Source organism: Mustelus asterias, chromosome 24 (assembly GCF_964213995.1).
Source record: "Mustelus asterias chromosome 24, sMusAst1.hap1.1, whole genome shotgun sequence".
Classification (NCBI taxonomy): Eukaryota; Metazoa; Chordata; class Chondrichthyes; order Carcharhiniformes; family Triakidae; genus Mustelus; species Mustelus asterias.
This window is the reverse complement of record NC_135824.1, coordinates 56932532-56957364: the sequence shown is the minus strand read 5'-3', so window position 1 is coordinate 56957364 and position 24833 is coordinate 56932532. Positions and strand designations below refer to the sequence as shown.

Below are 24833 nucleotides of genomic sequence, written 5' to 3'. Positions count from 1 at the left end.
TGATCAGCCAAATGAATGGTGGAGCAGGCTCGAAGGGCCGAATGGCCTCCTCCTCCTAGAATCATAGAATCTACAGTGCAGAAGGAGACCATTTGGTTCATTGAGCCTGCACCAAAAACAATCCCACCCAGGTCCCATCCCCATAATCCCACATATTTACAGTCCTAATCCCCCTGACACTCAGGGGCAATTTAGCATGGCCAATCAACCTCACCAGCACATCTTTGGACTGTGGGAGGAAGCCGGAGCACCTGGAGGAAACCCACGTAGACATGAGGAGAACGTGCACACTCCACACAGTCACCCGAGGCCGAGATTGAACCCGGGGTCCCTGGCGCTGTGAGGCAGCAGTGCTAACCACTGTGCCACCGTGCCGTCCTGCTTCTAGTTTCCATGTTTCTAAGGAACAAACTGTCGGCCCAGTCTGCTTCTCTGCTGCGCAACCAGTCAAACACTGACGACATTCAGGGATAAGTCCAGCCAGCACACTAATACAATTATATAGGGTAATAAAGATTAACGGCCAGATACTGATACAGTCAGTGTCTACTGAGTGTTTGGTGTCCCACACCACCACAATGGAATGTACCTTCCCCTCTCCATTTCTCTTAGTCACAGATTGGAATGTGGATTTGCATTTTTCCAAGCTGAGTTGTCGGGGTAGGTTTATGGAGGGTATTCTGAAAAGGAACGTGACAACCACATAAATCCTGATGGCGTCTTTCTGCAAACACTATACTTTGCTATAAGGGAGGCTTGATGCCCGAATTCGATTGTAGCCAGGTTTGACACTGAATAATTCTCTCTTCCTCTCTCACACTAACCTTTTGGTCTTTGTTTTCTAATCTCGAATGGTGCCGCCAATGTTCAGTGTCTCAATGCTAAATGCTGTACTATTATTTCGCAGTCACTCTTTCTTACCCTGTTTGATGTTAAAGTTTAAAGTTTATTTATTAGTGTCACTAGTCAGCTTACATATTGCATTGAAGTTAGTGAAATTCCCCGAGTCGTCACACTCCAGCACCTGTTCGGGTACACTGAGGGAGAATTTAGCATGGCCAACGCACCTAACCAGCACGTCTTTCGGACTGAGGGGGGAAACCGGAGCACCCGGAGGAAATCCACTCAGACATGGGGAGAACGTGCAAACTCCACACAGGCAGTGACCCAAGCCGGGAATCAAACCTGGGTCCCTGGTGCTGTGAGGCAGCAGTGCTAACCACTGTGCTACTGATGGACCCCATGGTGTCCAAAGATGTGTTGGTTACAGGGATTAGGGGGTAAATATGAAGGGGTTGCGGGGATGGGCCTGGGTAAGATGCTCTGTCGGAGGGTTGGTGCAGGCTCGGTGGGCCGAATGGCCACCTTCTGCACTGCAGGGATTCTCTGATTCTCCCAAGCATCCGAATCCCTCCTCGCATCTTTACTGTTGTGGAAGGGGTTAACAAGTATAGCCAATCGACATCATCAGTGATGTCAGATCATATGATGACTGAGCCTGCTGAGGGAGAGTTCCATGTGAAATCTCATGTCTGAGCCTTCTCCTGCCCAGTCAGAAGAATGTTTAATAAGTTAAAAGTTTTCCAGCCGCCTTGCCTCCCTCTTGATTGTAACCAGGGACAATTTAAGCTCAAACCCACGACGACAATAACAGATTTATCAGTTTAAGACTAGTTGTGCAATCCCGTGTGGAATTCTTTAATGTTATCTATTGAGGGGAATTGAATGTAAAAATAGGGAGGTTCTGCTTCAGTTGAACATTTTTACCCTGACACTAAAGGTAATTTAGCATGGCTAATCCACCTAACCAGCACATCTTTGGACACTAAGGGGCAATTTAGCGTGGCTAATCCAACTAACCTGCACATCTTTGGATACTAAGGAGCAATTTAGCACGGCCAGTCCGCCTAACCTGCACATCTTTGGACACTAAGGGGCAATTTAGCATGGCTAATCCAACTAACCCGCACATCTTTGGATACGAAGAAGCAATTTAGTATGGCCAATCCACCAAACCTGCACATCTTTGGACACCAAGGGCAATTTAGCATGGCCAATCCACCTAACCTGCACATCTTTGGACACTAAAGGACAATTTAGCATGGCTAATCCAGCTAACCTGCACATCTTTGGACACGAAGAGCAATTTAACGTGGCCAATCCACCTAACCTGCACATCTTTGGATACGAAGGGACAATTTAGCATGGCCAGTCCACCTAACCCACATCTGGAGTATTGTGTACAGTATTGGTCTCCTTATCTAAGGAAGGATGTAAATGCGTCAGAAGCAGTTCGTATGGCCTAGCGATATGATTGCTAGACTATTCATCCAGAAACTCAGCTAATGTTCGAGGACCTGGGTTCGAATCCCACCACGGCGAATGGTGGAATTCGAGTTCAATAAAAAATATCTGGAAATTAAGAATCTACTGATGACCATGAAACCATTGTTGGAAAAACCCATCTGGCTCACTAACGCCCTTTAGGGAAGGAAATCTGCCGTCCTTACTCGGTCTGGCCTACATGTGACTCCAGAGCCACTGCAATGTGGTTGAAACTGCCCTTTGAAATGGCCGAGCAAGATGCTCAATGGCGACTAGGTGCCATAGGATTTTTTAAAAAATTCAACTGAGGCGGCAAACAGGGTTCCAGTTTAACATCTCCTACAAAAGATGGCACCTTCTACGGGGCAGCACTCCCTCAATACCCCGCTGGAGTGTCAGATGGGATTATGTGCTTAAACCTCGAGTGGGAAATTCTGACTCACGATAGCAACCACCGGATCAGTTAGACCCTTCATGACTCTTGCACAAGAGCTCTACATCAACAACGCCACGGGTTTCCTCCCACAGTCCAAAGGTGTGCAGGTTAGGTGGATTGACTGTGCTAAATTGCCCCTTAAGTGTCCCAGGATGCGTAGGTTAGAGGGATTAGCAGGGTAAATATGTGGGGTTACGTGGATCAGGCCTAGGTGGGATTGTCAGTGTAGATTTGATGGGCCTAATAGCCTCCTTCTGCACTGTAGGGTTTCTATATTTACCCTGCTATTCCCGACACTAAGGGACAATTTAGCATGGCCCAATCCACCTAACCTATTCTTCTTTGGACACTAAGGAGCAATTTAGCATGGCTAATCCACCTAACTTGCACATCTTTCAGACTGTGGGAGGAAACTGGAGCACCCGGAGGAAACCCACGCAGACATGGGGAGAACGTGCAGACTCCGCACTGTGCCACCGTGCCCCCCCCCCCCCCCTTAGGTTAATTTAACCAATCTTTTAGAGGCAGCACATACACTGTGAGCAAAGAGTTCGAGAGCGGTGTGTGTGGAGAACTGGGAAATACCATGACCACGATTCTACGACCTCGCCTGCGGCTGGGATTCTCCTGTCCCGCTGCAGTGAATGGAGCGAGTGTCAAATTCTCTGTTTCTGCTGACAGCAGTGGCAGGGCGAATGAGATCCATTATCCATTTTCTAAGTTTGTTAGTTAGAGAATTCTTGAGCTTGGGTCCTTGACAGATGAAGACTTGGCTGTCAATAACGGAACGATTAAAATCAGGGATGCTCAAGAGGCCAGAATTAAGTTCGTTTATTTATTTGTCACAAGTCGGCTTACAGTAACGCTGCAATGAAGTTACTGTGAAATTCCCCCAGTCGCCACACTCCGGCGCCTGTTCAGGTGCATAGAACATTACAGCGCAGTACAGGCCCTTCGGCCCTCGATGTTGCGCCAAATTGTTGTACACTGAGGGAGAATTTAGCACGGCCAATGCACCCTAACCAGCACGTCTTTCGGACTGTGGGAGGAAACCGGAGCGCCCGGAGGAAACCCACGCAGACACTGGGGGAGGACGTGCAGACTCCTCACAGACAGTGACCCGAGGCCGGGAATCGAACCCGGGTCCCTGGCGCTGTGAGGCAGCAGTGCTAACCACTGTGGCCACCGCGCCGCCCCCAGGGGACTGTTGCAACAGTCTGGCCAGGAGGTGACAGAGGCAGGGGTGAGCACCGCAGCAGATAAGCACAGAGACAAGGTGAAGAGGGGGCATTCCGACCCAATCTGCCCTTTCCCCAGTCGCTCAGCAGACACAGGTTCCTTGCGATCTTTATTTTATTGAACATATTGCTGTCTCCTGGCCAATACAGTCTTCAGGAAGTTGCAAATCTTCAAACACCACAATGCACAGTCATTAAATATAATTCAGAATTCTAACATTTGAATAAATTTTTTTTTCCTGACAGTGACATTTCAATGGCAAACACGTACAATTATAAAACTCTTGTGCCTAAACTGAGCACCAGGTCGTCAAGTCTCCCCCCCCCCCCCACCAAACCATGTACATTCAAGCTCAGAGTCAGACAGGGAACAGGTTCCAAACTCCACACCACCGCACCTGGAAGTGCCCCCCCCAAAAAAAACCCAACATAAAAACCAAACCATCCGCGAGGGGAGGGCGGGGAGCAGAGAAACAGAGAGAAATCCACCTCGCGCTACACCAGCCGTTGCCCCCTCACCGTCGGGAGAAGCTGTGCGTTCGTAGCGGCCAAAGTCCTTCCCCGACCCGTGGAAAATTTGGTGAGGAAAATGGTCACGCCGTTTTCTTTTTGGAAAAAGAAAAGCCGCGGAACTCTCTAGAAGCTCTGAATGATTGTCATCTTTCCCCGTTGGTCCCACTGCCCCCCTCTCCCCAGATATCAATGAAACAGGGGTGCAGTTGCTGGAGGACTGGCTTGGTCCAGAAGGATCAGACCTGGAGCTATTGGGCAAAGATAAATCAGGAGGACGGGGGAATTTTAGATTGCTGGCCAAAGACATCTTCACCTGGGCGATCCACAGTAGACGTCAGTGGAACCACCCAAACTAGAGTCTGCTACCTCGTGGAAGGACAAGGCCTGCAGGGGAACCACATGCAGCATCCTTGCTTGGAGGTGCGTCTTTGTCAGTGGGTCCTAACCGCTGGGAACGCTAACCATGGACGTGCCTGTACCAGGTGGACCACAGCGGCTCAGCTCAGCATCACCTCAGCTGCCACACTCGCATGGCAAGGAACAAACAAGTGAAAGCAATCCTGTTCTCCACCCCCCCCCCCCCCCCCCATCCTCCCCCCAAGCTGCCCTCACCCTGAAACAGGCGCGTATCCTGGTCTATCCAAGATCAGGGATCCCCCAAGCTCACTCCATGAGCTCCCAGTGCCAACAAGACACCTGGGTGACAGCACCCCCGCCACCTTATTTAACCATTTTAGCGAGTCTTCCAGATTGATATCGCAAGAAGTGTGCCACGTGTCGGATGGCAGGAAGGATGGAGCACAGTGTTTGGTGCTGGTGGAGATCGATCGAGGTGGGTGGGAGACTCCCAGTCAACAAGGCGAGGCTAACTCGGGACAAAGCAGCCGGCAGCGATCAGTCCCTGATCTGCCATTGAGACCTGCCTCCTTCCTTTTGCCCCCCCCCCCCCCCCCCCCCCCCCCCCCCGGCTCCACAGGCCCAGAAGGCTCTGTACACGCAGCGGCAGGGAGGACTAATGGGGCTGGGCTGTGGTGCGAGGCCACTGTCGACACAAACCTCCCGCCATGGCGGGTGTCCGTTCCAGCGAATGGGAAGCTGCGCCGACCTCAACGTGTCCGTAATTAAGATACATCTGCATTTATATAGCGCCCTTCACAGCCTCGGGAGCCCCCCAAAAGGCGCTTCTTGGGTGATGAATGTCACTCAATTGCAATCACGGGTTGGGTGGGGCAAATACCACAAGCTAATTTACACAAGGCAAGATCCCAGAAACAGTAATAGGACAAGCAGCGCAGTTAAATGTTTTTTTGAAGAAGTGGTGTTAGCTGAGGTGTGAATGGTGACCGGAGGGGGGGGGGGGGGGGGGGGAGGGGGGCGGTAAGGGGCTCCTAACTCTCTGCACAGTTCACTGATTTGGAGTATGCTCCTCTGGACAGGCCGGTGAACATTCTGTCTGGATACGATGGGAATTGATCATCGATCCAGAGTGAAACGCCTGTTCCGATGGGGCACAACTCTTGTCGTCAAAGATCTCTGGGCGAATTATAGCCACCGATTGTGAGGTGCAGGTTACTCTTCACTGAAATATACACCTTCGCCTTCAATTTACAACTAAATCTCGAGTTCTTGATCTATTTCGGCTGCAAAGACTCCCTCCCGCAGACTTTAGTTACAGGAGCTCCGGGCTAGCGGGCGGGAACGCGAGACAGGTTTCTAGCAGAGAGACAGTTTGGGGTTTTAAGATGCTGAATGGAGGCCTGTTTAGCTGCAGTAGAGAAGGAGGAGGAAGTGATAGAATAATGCCCTGAGGGACAAATAGCCGGTCTCCCACTGCAAGCGAAATGGCAGAAATGGGCCAGAAGAGGAGGGTCATATTTGGGACGTGTTGATGGGCTCTTCCTACAGGTACCAACGCGTGGATTGGGGGTGGGGGGTGGAGGCGGGGAGAGGAGGGGTGCGGCGGTGTGCGCGGATGTGATGGAGGACTGAAGAAACAGTCGGTTTGGGGAAGAAATTGAGAGCCCATTCTGCATGGACGAGTCCACATGGGCCAAACCGATGGCTCACCATGAGTGTGTGCACCAGTGTGCGTACGTGCATGCGTGTATGTGCATTTGTGTGTGCCCACGTGTGCACCTGTGTATGCACGCGTGTACACCTGTATCCGCGCCTGCGTGTGTGCACACGTGCCCGCCTGTGTGTGCACACGCGTGTGTGCGCGCGTGCGCACGTGGATCTTGTCATCTGCTAACTCGAAACACTAATCTCCACCAATGGGGATTGCTGTTTGGGTTCAGGCAGGTGGATATTCAAGGCTGAGATTGGTGGGATTTTGGATACAAAGGAACATTCACGGGGATAGGGCCAGAAGGTGAAGCTGAGATAGACCAGCGCGATCTTGCTGAACGGGGCAGCAGGCTCGAGGGGCCGAATGGCCTACTCCTGCATCTATTTCTCCTGCTTTAACCTCATGATGGCAATTGATGGGATCTGGCTGTGTGCCAACTGGTTCCCGCGTTTCCTACACCCCCAAACAAGTGGCGGCACCTCAAATCTGACCTCATATTCGGGACATCGAGGTGGTGACAGGCGCTACAGGAATTCTTTTGAAGTCAATTACACTAAGTGCACTGGTTCTCTCCCACATCCTTGCGTCTCTGCCCAGCAACCGCCCCCCCCCCCTAACGCCCCTAAAACAAACATTCCCCTGAATTCGCTTTCTGTGAATTCGACTCCTTTGCTTCTCAAACTTTTAAACGTTACGCCCGCGGGATTTCACTACAGCAGCTGGAGCCCCCAGGGTGGGGGGTTTTAAGCTTTGCTTGCGAGCGCCGCCGTGGGCCTAGGAAACGGCCGTTGCGTTTCCCTCCACCATCAACTCGCAATCGCCTGCAAGCCGTTGGCGGGAACGGAAACAGCAAACGGTCCAATAAAGGCCCACCAAATTCAGACGGCGCAAACCAGAGCAAACGGGAACACAGGTTTGAAAGTGGGAAGCCTGGGGGGGGGGGGGAGGGGTCCTGAGGGTTGCGTACTGTTAGAAACGAAAGAAGGGGGAGGGGGGGGGATGTCACAGGCAATAGCTCGAGTGTCCCAGAACTGACGGGGTGTGTGTAACGCGGGGAGTTACAACCCGAAACTGGAGGCGATAAAGCTAGTTCCGCTAAAAAAGCTTTATTTCTTTTCTCCCCGTGTAAAACTTTGCCATTTACATCTGTACTTCTATTTAGGTTGTGGGGTACTGGAGATCTGGTTTTGGGGGAAATCGGAGGTAATCTGGGGGTGTCGACCAGCCATTCAGAGACTATGCATCAGCTTTAACCCCGTCCCCCCCAAGCTTAGGGGAACAGTCAGGGGCTCGTTAAAGGGCAGTGGGGGGTGAAAGGGAAACTACAATAGTTTAAGGGATTGAAATTACTTTATTCCGCAGAGCCCAGCCGATCTGGGGGAGGGGGTTGAGAATTTGTTCTGAGACCGTGCTCGCGAGGGCAGGCACGTGGATACGGAGCCCGCTGGACTGCGCGGGCGTCACACGCGCTCGCCTGGGCCACGAGTCTAACGTATGCTCTATGCACTAGGAGGACCTTGCACTTTGTGGAGCCCCAGCCAGCGAGGGCCCTGGGAAGGCGGGAGACTTGGTTCGGAGATGGCAGAGCGAGTGAGGAAGATTAAATTAAACCCTGATGCCCCACCCACCACGGGAGGGGATTCTGTCCAAACCAGATGCTCAGATACTACATCATCCCCATCTGCAGTAGAGAATTCGCGTACGCCATCGGCTTAACGTTCGGGTGAGGCTGCGGGAGAAAGAAACAGGGCATTACCACGTGGTTAAAACTACATAGTCCTCAACTTCTAAATGTACCAGTGCCATACCCACAGCATCTCCATTACTCGTGCGATTCCTCGGCTGGAATCACTTCATTGCACCTTCTCCTCAATTTATTTGAGAGACAAAACAGTGCAATCCCCATCGCCTCTAGTGTTCTCATAGAATCCCGACTGTGCTGAAGGAGGCTATTTGGCCCATCGAGTCTTCACCAACTCCCCAACATAGCATCCAACCCAGGCCCTAGACCTGTGACCCCATGATTTACCCCACTAATACTCCTAACCTTCACATCCTGAGACACTAAGGGACAACTTAGCACAGCCAATCCACTAGCCTGCACATCTTTGAACACTAAGGGACAATTTAGCATGGCCAATCCACCTAAACTGCACATAAAAACATAGAACATAGGGGCAATTTAGTGTGGCCAATCCACCTAATCATAGAATCCCTACAGTGCAGAAGGCGGCCATTTGGCCCATCAAGTTTGCACCGACCACAATCCTTCAGGCCCTGTCCCCGTAGCCCCACATATTTACCCTGCTAATCCCCCCGACACTAAGGGGCAGTTTAGAACCTGCACATCTCTGAACACTAAGGGGCAATTTAGCACGGCCAATCCACCTAACCTGCACATCTTTGGACTGTGGGAGGAAACCGGAGCATCCGGAGGAAACCCACGCAGACACGGGGAGAATGTGCAAACTGCACACAGACAGTGACCCAAGCCGGGAATCGAACCCGGGTCCCTGGCGCTGTGAGGCAGCAGTGCTAACCACTGTGCCACCCACCTGCTGTGGCTCTGGAGTCACATGTAGGCCAGGCCGGGTAAGGACGGTAGATTTCCTTCCCTAAAGAGACATTAGTGAACCAGGTGGACTTTTCCGACGATGGTTTCATGGTCATCAGTAGATTCTTAATTCCAGATCTTTTTTATTGAATTCAAATTCCACCATCTGCCGTGGCGGGATTTGAACCCGGGACCCCAGAACATTAGCTGAGTTTCTGGATTAATAGACTGGTGATAATACCGCTAGACCATCGCCTCCCCTCATCAGGGATGCCAACAAATGCTGGCTTCGCCAGTGACGCCCTCATCCCATGAAATAATAAAGAAGAAACTCACCACAGTTTTAAATTGATGGAAGATGGGTTTCAGGTCAGAGCCCTTGAGGTGAATGTATGCTCCTTGGTTCCCCATCTGATCACTGCAAGAGAAAGAAGGTTCACTAAGAGGAGGGGGCAGACACAAGCAACATGCCCCAGGCGCAATGTGGTCAACTCTGAATTACCATCTGAAAGGGCCCAACAAGTCCACTCATTTCAAGGGGCAATTAGGGGCGGGTAATAAATGTTTGAAACGTTGGCTCTATTCTCTCTCTACAGATGCTGTCAGGCCTGCTGAGATTTTCCAGCATTTTCTGTTTGGACCCCCGACCCCACCAATCTTCCCTGTGCAAAGCTGGTTAAACGCTGAAGGGTGGATCAGTAAATTTGCTGATGACACCAAGATTGGTGGAGCAGTGGATGAGGTGGAGGGCTGTTGTAGGCTGCAAAGAGACATTGATAGGGTGCAAAGCTGGGCTGAAAAATGGCAGATGGAGTTTAACCCTGATAAATGTGAGGTGATTCATTTTTGGTAGGACTAATTTAAATGTGGATTACAGGGTCAAAGGTAGGGTTCTGAAGACTGTGGAGGAACAGAGAGATCTTGGGGTCCATATCCACAGATCTCTAAAGGTTGCCACTCAAGTGGATAGAGCTGTGAAGAAGGCCTATAGTGTGTTAGCTTTTATTAACAGGGGGTTGGAGTTTAAGAGCCGTGGGGTTATGCTGCAACTGTACAGGACCTTGGTGAGACCACATTTGGAATATTGTGTGCAGTTCTGGTCACCTCACTATAAGAAGGATGTGGAAGCGCTGGAAAGAGTGCAGAGGAGATTTACCAGGATGCTGCCTGGTTTGGAGGGTAGGTCTTATGAGGAAAGGTTGAGGGAGCTGGGGCTGTTCTCTCTGGAGCGGAGGAGGCTGAGGGGAGACTTAATAGAGGTTTATAAAATGATGAAGGGGATAGATAGAGTGAACGTTCAAAGACTATTTCCTCGGGTGGATGGAGCTATTACAAGGGGGCATAACTATAGGGTTTGTGGTGGGAGATACAGGAAGGATATCAGAGGTAGGTTCTTTACGCAGAGAGTGGTTGGGGTGTGGAATGGACTGCCTGCAGTGATAGTGGAGTCAGACACTTTAGGAACATTTAAGCGGTTATTGGATAGGCACATGGAGCACACCAGGATGATAGGGAGTGGGATAGCTTGATCTTGGTTTCAGATAAAGCTCGGCACAACATCGTGGGCCGAAGGGCCTGTTCTGTGCTGTACTGTTCTATGTTCTTCTATGTTCTATGTAAACACTCGCGACAAGGATAGAGTGGACGTGCAGAGGATGTTTCCACTAGTAGCAAAAACTAGAACCAGAGGGAACCACCTCAGACTGAAGGGACGATCCTTTGGAACAGAGATGAGGAGGAATTTCTTCAGCCAGAGAGTGGTGAATTTGTGGAACTCTTTGCCGCAGAAGGCTGTGGAGGCCGGGTCATTGAGTGTCTTTAAGACAGAGATAGATGGGTCCTTGATTAATAAGGGGATCAGGGGTGATGGGGAAAAGGCAGGAGAATGGGAATGAGGAAAATATCAGCCATGATTGAATGGCGGAGTAGACTCGATGGGCCGAGTGGCCCAATTCTGCTCCTATGTCTCATGGTCTTAAGGGTGGTGGATACAGGGGTGTGGGGAGAATGCAAGACACTCGCATTAGTCTTGAAATGTTCTGATAGGCAGCTGGCGCAGGAAGCATGGGCTCCTCCCGCACCACTGGTTGGAGGGGTGAAAGGTGAAAGTGCAGCAGTCCCCGCCCCAGCCTGGGCAGACCCTGGGCTCCGCCCAGTCGCTGGAAGAGCGCGGATACTCACCAATAGTTAGGCGCTGAGAACACGGTGATGCATTTGCCGTTGTGCGTGACCTCGTAACCCTCTGGCTTCACCTCGTGGCTCCTGATAATGTAATCCAGTTTATTCTCTTCCAGGAAGCGGCTGGTGACGTCGGGTCCAAACTGGCAGCTGACCCCACGCTTGCTGACTGACCTTCCGTTCTGGAAAAGACAACGGAGACGGGCACTTTCACTCCGGGCACGTCGCATCGGGACAAGAGACGGCGATGACAGACAACAGCCTGGGCGCCAGGGCTTTACTGGTGGAGCCAATTTGGCAGCAGTATCGTGGCGCGGGGTCTGGCGCCTCAGAGGGTCTGGGTTTGAACCCCCCCCTCCGCACACCTCCGTCTCACTTGGCGGTCAAATTGGGTTGAAGTTAGGGGTGCTGCAGTGGTTTAGATTAGCACACAAGGAGTAGACCATTCGCCTCCTCGGGCCTGCTCTGCCATTCAATAAGATCAAGGCTGATCTGACTGGGGCGTCAACTCCACTTTCCTGTCTACCCACCCCCCATCCCACTCAATGCTCTTTGACTCCTTTCTCGATCAAAAATCTATCTAATTCAGTCTTTAAAATATTCACTGACCCCATCCTCACTGCTCTCTGGGGAAGGCAATTCCACAGACTTAAGATCAGAGAGAGAAAAGAATTCTCATCGAATCCTTGCAGTGCAGAAGGAGGCCATTCGGCCCATCGAGTCTGCACTGACCACAATCCCACCCAGGCCCCTATTCCCATAATCCCGCACATTTACCCTGCTAATCCACCTGACACTAAGGGGAAATTTAGCATGGCCAATCCGCCTAACCTGCACATCTTTGTACACTAAGGGAAATTTAGCATGGCCAATCCACCTAACCTATCTCCATCTTAAACGGGCAGTGCCTTATTTATAAACTGTCTCTCCTTGTTCTGGTCTCTCCCATGAGGGGAAACATCCTCTCACTATCCACCTTGTCAAGTATCCTCAGGACTTCAGATCCCGCCTCCCCCCCCCCCCCCCCCCCCCTTTTGCTTCTCCTTTCCCCCCCCCCTTTTTCTTAATTTTACCTCTCTCCCACCCATTTCCCCTCTCCCTCTCATCTTCATCTGTCACACTTTACCCTCTGATTTTAGCTTCTCTGCCGTTTGGCCATTCACACCCTTTATTCTCTCAATGGGCTGCCATTAGCAGCCTTTCCCCTGGTTTCTGTGGCTATGACTCATCTTTCACTCCCTCCCCCTGCAGTATAAATATCTCCCACTTTCTCTGCCTTTTAGCTTTGACCAAGGGTCATCTGGACTCGAAACGTCAGCTCTTTTCTCTCCTTACAGATGCTGCCGGACCGGCTGAGATTTTCCAGCGTTTTCTCTTTTGGGACCCTCAGGACTTTATATGTTTCAATAAGATCACCTCATTCATCCAAACTCCAACGGATACAGCCCCAACCTGTCCTCATAAGATAACCCCATCATCCCAGGAATCAATCGGGCAAACTTTCCCTGAACCGCTTCTAATGCATTTATGTCACTTCTTAAATAAGGAGACCAAAACTGTACACGGTGCCCCAGATGTGGTCTTACCAATACCCTGTACAACTGTAGCAAAATGTCCCTACTTTTATATCCCCTGCAGTAAACAACATTCCATTTGTATTCCTACTTTTGTGAATCATGTACCAGGACACCCAGATCCCTCTGCACCCGAGTTCTACAATCTCACCCCATTTAAATAATACGCTGCCCTTTTATCCTTCCTGCTAAAGTTTTTTTTGACTTATTAGTGTCACAAGTAGGCTTACATTAACACTGATGTGGAGATGCCGGCGTTGGACTGGGGTTGGCGCAGTAAGAAGTCTCACAACACCAGGTTAAAGTCCAACAGGTTTATTTGGAATCACGAGCTTTCGGAGCGCCGTTACATTTGTTGCAGCTCCATACTCTGGAGCAAGAAAGTGCAGGTTTTTCTGTTCCTCTCTACATGTTTTCACATGGTTGTTAATTGTATCAGGTGCTGACAGACCCAATTTTTATAAGACCGTTAAGTTGGATGAATATGGTGTCACAAGTCAGATTGCCATGGACGATCGGAAGAGTGGAGGGAGCTCAAGGCAGGCAAAATCTGGGTGCACCATCTCTTCCAAGCCTTTCATCAACTGAGTGAGTAAGGCTGAGTGGGTGAACCTGTTGGACTTTAACCTGGTATTGTGAGACTTCTTACTACATTAACACTGCAATGAAGTTACTGTGAAAATCCCCTAGTCGCCACACTTTGGCGCCTGTTCGGTTACACTGAGGGAGAATTTAGCGCGGCCAATGCACCCTAACCAGCACGTCTTTTGGACTGCGGGAGGAAATTGGAGCACCCGGAGGAAACCCACACAGACACGGGGGAGAAGGTGCAGACTCCACACAGACAGTGACCCAAGCTGGGAATCGAAACCGGGTCCCCTGGCGCTGTGAGGAAGCAGTGCTAACCCCACTGTGCCACCGTGCTGGATGAGTTGACACTTTCCCACAGGACAGTCCTGTTAGTTCTGGTCTGGGCTCACACAGAGAAGGGAAAGCGAGGTTTGAATGCAGCATGCCCCGATTCTGGACTCTTACCTGAGGCTGCGGGTCTGACCAGAGCAAGTCACACATTGGACCTGTGGCGAAACAAGAGTAAACGAGGAGAACATTGGTTTAAAAATGCTGAGGAACACAACAGTCAGAGGAACAGAGAAACACCAAGCCTGATAATGGACGCAATGAAACACTTGGGTGAGACAGGAGACGAGGGAAGAGAGAGAGGAGTGGGGAAAGAGAGAGAGAGGGAGAAAAGGAAAAAAAATCATCAGTTTGTTGCATCATTTGTAACCAGGCAGTGTGTGTGTGTGTGATTGGTAGAAGGATAAATTCCACCCGAGTGAGTAGAATGCATTTGAGGCCAACGCACATTTCATTCTGCATACAGTACTGGAGGGGTTGAATCTGCGTCCAAGCATAGAATCCCTACAGTGCAGAAGGAGGCCATTCGGCCCATCGAGCCTGCACCGACAACAATCCCGCCCAGGCCCCTGTAATGACATAAATCAGGACACTGAGGTTGGCCTATTGGAATATCAACTCCCTGATTAAGGAGTCAATTGATGGGCCAATCGGGGAGTCTTTTCCTTGTATTTAACTGGGAGTGTCAGTTCCTCTGGCACTCCGGAAGGTAGACTGCTGGCTGCGAGCACTCTGTGTACTGCTGCTGGAATTGTAAATAAAGGGATTTTGATGGAGGGATTCTGCCTCCGCAGACTTATTACAACCCCATTCCCGTAACCCCACATATTTCCCCTGCTAGTCCCCCCGACACTAAGGGGCAATTTACCACAGCCAATCCACCTAACCTGCACATCTTTGAACACTAAGGGGCAATTTAGCAAGGCCAATCCCCCTAATCTGTACATCTTTGGACACTATGGAGAAATTTAGCATGGCCAATCCCCCTAATCTGTACATCTTTGGACACTATGGAGAAATTTAGCATGGCCAATCCCCCTAACCTGCACATCTTTGGACACGAAGGGGCAATTTAGCCTGGCCAATCCACCTAACCTTCACATCTTTGGACACTAAGGGGCAATTTAGCTTGGTCAATTCACCTAACCTACACACCTTTGGAGTGTGGGAGGAAGCCGGAGCACCCGGAGGAAACCCACACAGACATGGGGAGAATGTGCAGACTCCAACACGGACAGTCACTCAAGGCCGGAATCGAACCCGGGTCCCTGACGCTGTGAGGCAGCAGTGCTAACCACTGCGCCACCATGCCCAGAGCGTCAAAGGTTTATACCTCTGTGTGTCACCCTTCTTTGAAGCGTGAACATAAAGGTTGAAGTTTTTAAAGCTTCATTACAAACAAGGCTGAAATTCCTCCCTTCCCTCCACCACACTGATTAAATTAATGAGTTATGTTTCCACCCCAGATAAAGACCGGGTGCTGGGCGCACACCACCAGTCACAGAAGCCTCGATCACATACAGAGTGTTACAGGCTGGGATTCCATACCTGAATCTGGAGGTTGTCGGTTCCGGTCAATCTTTTTGATGTCTTCGAGGGTGATGCCATCTTCGCTGAAGAGTCCCCCGTGCATAATCTATTACAGGGGGAATAGGATAGCTTTAAATAACAGGCAGGCTCACTGAGGTGTACAAGATTCTGAGCTGGACTGTAAGTGGGCGGTGGCACGGTGGTTAGCACTGCTGCCTCACAGCGCCAGGGACCCAGGTTCGATTCCCGGCTTGGGTCACTGTCTGTGTGGAGTTTGCACGTTCTCCCCGTGTCTGTGTGGGTTTCCTCCGGGTGCTCCGGTTTCCTCCCGCACTCCAAAGATGTGCGGGTTTGGTGGATTGGCTGTGCTAAATTGTCCCCTTGGTGTCCAAAGATGTACAGGTTAGGTGGATTGGCCATGCTAAATTGTCCCCTTAGTGTCCAAAGATGTGCAGGTTAGGTGGATTGGCCATGCTAAATTGCCCCATAGTGTCCAAAGATGTGCAGGTTAGGTGGATTGGCCATGCTAAATTGTCCCCTTAGTGTCCAAAGATGTGCAGGTTAGGTGGATTGGCCATGGTAAACAAACCTTGGGACACTACGGGTCAATTTAGCATGGCCAATCCAACTAATCTACACATCTTTGGACACTAAGGGGACAATTTAGCATGGCCAATCCATCTAACCTACACATCTTTGGACACTAAGGGGACAATTTAGCATGGCCAATCCAACTAATCTACACATCTTTGAACACTGAGGGGACAATTTAGCCAATCCAGCCACCTGTACATCTTTGGAGTGTGGGAGGAAAACGGAGCACCCGGAGGAAACCCACGCAGACACGGGGAGAACGTGCAGACTCCACACAGACAGTGACCGGAGGCCGGAATTGAACCCGGGGCTCTGGCGCCACGAGGCAGTGGTGCTAACCAGCGTGCCACCCATGAGAGTCAAGAAACAAGCAGTCAACATCCGACGGAATAGATGAAGCAAAGTTCACTCACCAAGACTTTGCTGTTGATGCACTGAGCCAGTGGCAGCCACTGGAAGACCTCACTGAAGAGCTCAAACATCTGAGATGTATATTTGGCCTTCACCTCGCCCTCAAAGCCGTACATTTGGTTCATGTTGTCCGTTTCATGGTTACCTGCAAGGGGCCAAGAACAAACCCGGATGTCAGTTTTCCTTTTGCCACGTCCCCCCCCCTGGGCTAAGCCCCCGCCCCCGGGTCAGCTCCCGCAATCTACCCGCCCGTGTCTCTTCCTCCCTCCAGGCACCACGAGGCAAGGGAGCGCGAGGAAGCCAAGCCAAGCTCGCTCTTGGGCACCCTGTCAGAGTTCAGCCCAGGGAGACGCCGCAGTTCAATTCGAATCCAGGTCCCCAGAACATTCGCTGGGTTTTCGACATCATCGCTAGACTATTAATCCAAAAACTCAGCTAACTTTCTGGGGATCCAGATTCGAATCCCGCCACGGCAGCTGGTGGAATTTGAATTCAATTTAAAAAATCTAGAATTAAGAATCTACTGAAGACCATGAAACCATTGTCGATTGTCGTAAAAATCTATCTGGTTCACTAATGTCCCTTTAGGGAAGGAAATCTGCCGTCCTTACCCGGTCTGGCCTACATGTGACTCCAAAGAACAGCAATGTGGTTGACTCTCAACTGCCATCCAAGGGCAACTAGGGATGGGCAATAAATGCTGGCCCAGCCAGTGACACCCATGTCCCATGAACGAATAACAAAATAATTGGGAGGGCGATCGGAGACGCACCCTGTTGGAATTCAGCCGAGGGGAATGCCGCAGTTCAATTGGGAGGGTGATGGGGAGAGACAGTCAGGCAGCTTCCCTGCTGCTCTGGAATATTATTCCGGAATCCTCTCTGTCCCAACGGATCCCGAACCTCTACCAGCAATGACGCAGAGCTGGATTTGGCTGCGATCTCTGCTGCTGTCAAACTCTAGAGTTTACATTTCTTCTCAACCACCAGACATCGCAAAGGGCTGCAGAGCCAATGAAGTGTAGTTGGGGTCAATGCAGGGGGACAATTCGCGTGCACAGCAACCTCCCACAACCAGCAGCGTGTTAACAACCCGATAGCCTGCTGTCTGTGATGTCAACTGAGGGCTGAATATGGGCTGGGAGATTGGGTAAATACACCTTGGGACACTACAGGGCAATTTAGCACGGCCAATCCATCTATTCTACACATCTTTGGACACTACGGGGCAATTTAGCATGGCCAATCCATCTATCCTATACGTCTTTGGACAGTACGGGGCAATTTAGCATGGCCAATCCATCTATCCTATACATCTTTGGACAGTACGGGGCAATTTAGCACGGCCAATCCATCGAACCTACACATCTTTGGACACTACGGGGCAATTTAGCATAGCCAATCCATCTATCCTATACATCTTTGGACACTACGGCGCAATTTAGCATGGCCAATCCATCTATCCTACACATCTTTGGACATTAAGGGGACAATTTAGCCAATCCAGCCAACCTGCACATCTTTGGAGTGTGGGAGGAAACCCACGCAGACACAGGGAGGACGTGCAAACTCCACACAGACAGTCGCCTGAGGCCGGAATTGAACCCGGGGCTCTGGCACCATGAGGCAGCAGTGCTAACCACTGTGCCACCCATGAAAGTCAAGAAACAAGCAGTCAGCAAGACCCCCTGCTCTTCTTCGAGAGAGCAACCTTTGGAGTCTTTTAGGTTCGGGTGAGAGGGCAGACAGGTAAAGGTCTCATCCGAATGACAACACTGTCAGCAGTGCAGCACTCCCTCAGTACTGCACTGCAGTGCCAGCTTAGAATTTTATGTTGGAGGCCTGCAGTGGGATCGGAACCCACAACCTTGTGACTCAGAGGAAAGAATGATACCAACCGAGTCACAGTTAACTCTCAAGGCATTGAGCGGCTACCTGAGCAAGATACTGGGGGAAATACAAGGAGTGGGGTTCCTGTGGTACGATATCCCGGGGTGGGGAAGGGAGATGAAGGGGAAAGACAAGGTGGGAAGAAAAGAACACACAAAAAAAGGAACTGATGGATCTGTCTAGCCCTGCTGTTGCTCTTTTCTCTTTTGCTCTAGTTCGCTATCCACCTACATTTATTTTTCCGTCATCTCCTCCTCCTATAGCTTTCTCTTCCGTAAGATATAGGAACAGAATTAGGCCATTTGGCCCATCGAGTCTGCTCCATCATTCGATCATGGCTAATAAGTTTCTCAACCTCATTCTCCTGCCTTTTCCCCGTAACCCTTGATCCCCTTATTAATCAAGAACCTATCTATCTCTGTCTTAAACACACTCAATGACCCGGCCTCTTCTGTGGCAACGATTTACCACCCTCTGGCTGAAGAAATTCCTCCTCATCTCGGTTCTAAAGGTTCGTCCCTTTACCCTGAGGCTGTGCCCTCGGATCCCAGTCTCTCCGACTAACAGAAACATCTTCCCCACGTCCACTCTATCCAGGCCTTTCAGTATTCTGGAAGCTTCAATTAGATTCCCCCCCCCCATCCTTCTAAACTCCGAGTACAGATCCAGAATCCTCAACTGCGCCTCATACGTCAAGCCTTTCATTCCCGGGATCGTTCTCGTGAACCTCCTCTGGACCCTCTCCAAGGCCAGCACATCCTTCCTTAGATACGGGGCCCAAAATTGCTCACAATACTCCAAATGTGTTCTGACCAGAGCCTTATAAAGCCTCGCAGTGCATCCCTCCCTTTGTATCCTACTTTTGCTCGCATTTCTGCCACTCATGTTTTTCCCCCTGAACCTTGTGCATCTGGGATTAGATTTCATTATCTTACACTTGTCACCAGCCTGTGCTCCAGATTTGTGGATAACCCCCCCCCCCAAAACAACTTTAGGCACTGGTCAATTGAGATCTGATCAGTGGGTAGCACTTACGCCCAGGTTAGAAGGTCGTGGATTCAAGCACCACCCCTCTCCCGCTTGGGCACGCAATCTAGGCCGACCCTCCCGCGCAGTACTGAGGGAGTGCAGCGCAATTGGAGGGGCTGACTGTTGGGTGAGACATTAAACTGAGACCCTGCCCACCCTCTGGAGGGAACTGAGGAGCTTGCGCTGCACTACAGGTGGGTTCTCCCAGGTCTCCTGTCCAACATTGATTCTGCGTCACTGTTGCTTGAGGGACACAGTTTGTTTACGTAACAATAGTGACTACGCATCTAAAGTAAAGTTGCTTCGGGGGGTGTTCCGAGATCTCTAGAGACGGAAAAACTTCATGTAGCCACCCATCGATCTGTAATGGATGAGCTAAGACTTGCTCAGAATAGTTTCAACTGCATTAACACCTTCTCCCCAGGCTATATGGCGAGATGCAATGGAATGGTTAAGTTTACAATCTCCTCCCCGCCTTGTTCCCCCACCTTTCATCTAATCAAACCCCCTCCCACCACGCCCTCCTCGTCACTTTTCTAACCCCACCTTTTCCAGTGTTCAGCATCTAGTTTCTGACTTTAGCGTTCATTGCCTGGACTGGGAAACCCTAACTAATAGAACAGTACAGCACAGAACAGGCCCTTCGGCCCACGATGTTGTGCCGAGCTTTATCTGAAACCAAGATCAAGCTATCCCACTCCCTATCATCCTGGTGTGCTCCATGTGCCTATCCAATAACCGCTTAAATGTTCCTAAAGTGTCTGACTCCACTATCACTGCAGGCAGTCCATTCCACACCCCAACCACTCTCTGCGTAAAGAACCTACCTCTGATATCCTTCCTATATCTCCCACCATGAACCCTATAGTTATGCCCCCTTGTAATAGCTCCATCCACCCGAGGAAATAGTCTTTGAACGTTCACTCTATCTATCCCCTTCATCATTTTATAAACCTCTATTAAGTCTCCCCTCAACCTCCTCCGCTCCAGAGAGAACAGCCCTAGGTCCCGCAACCTTTCCTCATAAGACCTACCCTCCAAACCAGGCAGCATCCTGGTAAATCTCCACTGCACTCTTTCCAGCGCTTCCACATCCTTCCTATAGTGAGGTGACTAGAACTGCACACAATATTCCAAATGTGGTCTCACCAAGGTCCTGTACAGTTGCAGCATAACCCCACGGCTCTTAAACTCCAACCCCCTGTTAATAAAAGCTAACACACTATAGGCCTTCTTCACAGCTCTATCCACTTGAGTGGCAACCTTTAGAGATCTGTGGATATGGACCCCAAGATCTCTCTGTTCCTCCACAGTCTTCAGAACCCGACCTTTGACCCTGTAATCCACATTTAAATTTGTCCTACCAAAATGAATCACCTCACATTTATCAGGGTTAAACTCCATCTGCCATTTTTCAGCCCAGCTTTGCATCCTATCTATGTCTCTTTGCAGTCTACAACAGCCCTCCACCTCATCCACTACTCCACCAATCTTGGTGTCATCAGCAAATTTACTGATCCACCCTTCAGCCCCCTCCTCTAGGTCATTAATAAAAATCACAAATAGCAGAGGACCAAGCACTGATCCCTGCGGCACTCTGCTAGCAACCTGCCTCCAGTACGAAAATTTTCCATCCACCACCACCCTCTTAATAAGACCATAAGACATAGGAGCGGAAGTAAGGCCATTCGGCCCATCGAGTCCACTCCACCATTCAATCATGGTTGATTTCAACTCCATTTACCCGCTCTCTCCCCATAGCCCTCTGTCTTCGATCAGACAGCCAGTTACCTATCCAATCGGCCAACTTTCCCTCTATCCCACACCTCCTTACTTTCATCATCAAGATATCAACTAATTAACCCCAACTAATAATTAACCCTAACTAATATAAACTAATTAACCCTAACTAATAAACTAATAACTAACCCTAACTAATATAAACTAATTAACCCTAACTAATAACTAACCCTAACTAATATAAACTAACACAGAATTGTCAACTTTCGAATTTTGCTCCCTTATCATCCAACATCCCTCTTATAAAAGTTTAAAGTTTATTATTCGTGTCACAAGTAGGCTGACATTCACACTGCAATAAAGTGTCTGTGAAAAATCCCCAAGTCGCCACACTCTGGTGCCTGTTCGGCTACACTGAGGGAGAATTTAGCACGGCCAATGCACCCTAACCAGCATGTCTTTTGGAGTGTGGGAGGAAACTGGAGGAAACCCACGCAGACACAGGGAGAGCGTGCAAACTCCACACAGTGACCCAAGCCGGGAATCGAACCCGGGTCCCTGGCGCTGTGAGGCAGCAGTGATAACCACCGTGCCACCCCTTATATCTTGTCACTCCCGCCTTTCCAAGGTTTTTAATTTTCCTTTTCTCCATTTAACCTCTCTCGTGTGTTCTCCCAAGTCTGATTAATTCCCGATTTTCTGTTGGGGGCGTTCCACTTTTCAAATGGGAGGTGACGCGATGTTTTGAGTAGCTTTTACGCACCAAAACGGCTGCCCCATCACACCCACGCATTGGCACCTTTTGCCGAAGCGAATCACAGGAGGCCATTTGACCCACTGTGTTCGTGCTGGCCCCTCTGCAAGACCAATTCACCTAGTCCCCTTCCCCCCCCCCCACCATTACCCCACAAGAGTTTTCTCTTCAGATAATTATCCAATTCCCTTCTGACGGTCTTGACTCAGCACATCAGGGCAAGTATTCCATGGCCCGTCAAGTCTCGTTTTAAGTAGATCCCTGTGCAGATGGGACTTTTTTTTTAAAAAGAGAGAGGATCGGGGCGAAGGGAAACTGCTTTGAGTACATGTAGATTCTGCCCCCAGTATCAGAAAGGGACCCCCCCCCCATTCAAAATCAGGGGAGGGTCAATCATAGAATCCCAACAGTTGTTCACTAGGCTGATTCTAGTGTTGAGAGAGTTGGCTTATGAGGAGAGCCTGAGTTGACTGGGGCTATACTCATTGGAATTCAGAAGAATGAGGGGAGATCTTATGGAAACATATAAAATTATGAACGGTATAGAAGCAGGAAAGTTGTTTCCACTGGTGGGTGAAACTAGAACTAGGGGACATGGCCTCAAAATAAGGGGGAGCAGATTTAGGACTGAGTTGAGGAGGAACTTCTTCACACAAAGGGTTGTGAATCTGTGGAATTCCCTGCCCAGTGAAGCAGTTGGGGCTACCTCATTGAATGTTTTTAAGGCAAAGATAGATTTTTGAACAATAAAGGAATTAAGGGTTATGGTGAGTGGTAAGTGGAGCTGAATTCCCGAAAAGATCAGCCATGATCTTATTGAATGGTGGAGCAGGCTCAAGGGGCCAGATAGCCTACTCCTGCTCCTAGTTCTTATGTATAGTGCAGAAGGAAGCCATTCAGCCCATCAAGTCTGCACCAGCTCCCCAACAGAGCAGCTTACCCCATCCCCGTAACCCCACAAACCACCCTACCTCCACATCTCTGGACACTAAAGGACAATTTAGCACGGCCAATCCACCTAACCCACACACCTTTGGAGTGTGGGAGGAAACCGGAGCACCCGGAGGAAACCCACGCAGACACGGGGGAGAACGTGCAAACTCCACACAGACAGTGACCTGAGGCCGGAATCGAATGCGGGACCCTGTGAGGCAGCAGTGCTGACCACTGTGCCACCGTGTCGCCCTTAAGTTACACCTTAAAAATAAAGATGAACCTGGTCATTGATTGCTGTTTTGTGGGATCTTGCTGTGCACATTTTGGCTGCCCTGTTCCTTACATTCCATCAGAGATCACACATCGAAAAGTACTACATTGGCTGCAAAAGGCATAGGGGACGTCCTGGTCAAAAGCTGTACGGGAATGTACGTTGAGAGCAGTTAGTGGCATTGTCATTGGGGTGGTAACATAGAGGCCCGAGGCTAATACTCTGGGAGACACGGGTTCAAATCCCACCAGGGCAGCTGGTGGAATTTAAATTCAATGAAAATAAATAAGAATAGAAAGACAGTCCAGTGATAGTCTTGGTGATTGTCATGGTCACTATGTGGTTTATCAATGGCCCTTTCAGGAAGGAAATCTGCCAGCCTTATCCGGTCTGACCTACACGTGACTCCAGACCCAAGGCAACGTGTTTGATTTTTAACTGCCCCGTCTGAAGTGGCCCTTTGCGGTGGGTGATAAACGATGGCCTCACTACCGACGCCCACATCCCGTGAAAGAAGCAACAGAAGGTCTTACAGCAGGACAAGAGGGAAAATGCACCTTACCTCGGAGAACATGGAAGTGGTTTGGCAAAAGCAGCTTGAACCCGAACAGGACTAATATAACCTCCACGGAGAATGACCCTCGGTCTACAAAATCGCCATTAAATAACTGAGTAACACGTGGGTTAAGGAGGAGTACTGGATGAGCAGCGGAGGACGATATTAACCAGGCTTTGGTTCCTCCATTATACAAAGATGTGGGCAGTAATGAAACACCTCGCTGGTTTTGATGGACACACACAAGCACCCTCAGCTCCCAAACTAATTGATGTGCCAGTCCGACTTCTAGTGGAACATCTTTCTGACAGATTCATAGAATTATAGAAACCCTATAGTGGAGGCCATTCGGCCCATCAGGTCTGCACGACAACAATCCCTCCCAGGCCCTATCCCCGTATTTACACTTCTAATCCCTCTAACCCACACATCCCAGGACACTAAGGGGCAATTGAGCATGACCAATTCACCTAACCCGCACATCTTTGGACTGTGGGGGGAAACGGGAGCACCCGGAGGAAACCCAGGCAGACACGGGGAGAACGTGCAAACTACACACAGTGACCCAAGGCCGGGAATTGAACCCGGGTCCCTGGCGCTGTGAGGCAACAGTGCTAACCACTGTGCGGCCCCATTGATATCGAAGGCAAAATCCACTGGGGAATGCGAGTATTATTACTGCAAATTTGCACATCACCAAGTATTCTTGTACTGTCGCAGAGGTCCAAAGCCCAAACAGTAATTGTTATTTGACTTTTTAAAAGTTATATTCATTCATGGGATGTGGGCGTCACTGGCTGGACCAACATTTATTGCCCATCCCTAGTTGTCCCTGGAGAAGGTGGTGGGTGAGCCGCCATCTTGGACCGCTGCAGTCCCTGTGGTGTAGGCACACCCAGTGCTGTGAGGGAGGGCCAAACCACATAACCCGCACATCTTTGGACTATGGGAGCAAACCGGAGCACCCGGAGTTAACCCACGTGGACACGCTGTGAGGGAGGGAGGGAGTTCCAGGATTTTGATCCAGCGACAGCGAAGGAACGGCCAATATATTTCCAAGTCAGGATGGTGAGTGGCTCGGAAGGGAACTTGCAGGGGGTGGTGTTCCCATGTATCTGCTGCCCTTGTCCTTCTAGGTGGTAAGAAGTTTAACAACACCAGGTTATAAGTCCAACAGGTTTATTTGGTAGCCAAAGCCACGCAAGTTTTCGGAGCCCCAAGCCCCTTCTTCAGGTGAGTGAAGAAGGAGCTTAAGGCTCCCAAAGCTTGTGTGGCTTTTGCTACCAAATAAACCTGTTGGACTTTAACCTGGTGTTGTT

The 24833-nt window shown here is 50.1% G+C and overlaps 1 protein-coding gene across 1 annotated transcript in view; it reads right to left on the bottom strand.

Annotated features, from left to right (window-relative positions):
• Window positions 1-4096: 4096 nt before the first annotated feature.
• Window positions 4097-24833, bottom strand: part of ppp5c (protein phosphatase 5, catalytic subunit) — a 50232-nt gene continuing 29495 nt past the window's right edge. The window contains exons 7-13 of the mRNA XM_078241765.1: window positions 23521-23626; window positions 16342-16484; window positions 15353-15440; window positions 13922-13962; window positions 11316-11494; window positions 9471-9552; window positions 4097-8309 (exon numbers count right to left, since the gene is read on the bottom strand). Of these exons, the coding sequence (XP_078097891.1) occupies window positions 8247-8309; window positions 9471-9552; window positions 11316-11494; window positions 13922-13962; window positions 15353-15440; window positions 16342-16484; window positions 23521-23626 (702 nt within the window). The 3' untranslated portion in view covers window positions 4097-8246. The remainder of the gene's footprint in view (window positions 8310-9470; window positions 9553-11315; window positions 11495-13921; window positions 13963-15352; window positions 15441-16341; window positions 16485-23520; window positions 23627-24833) is intronic.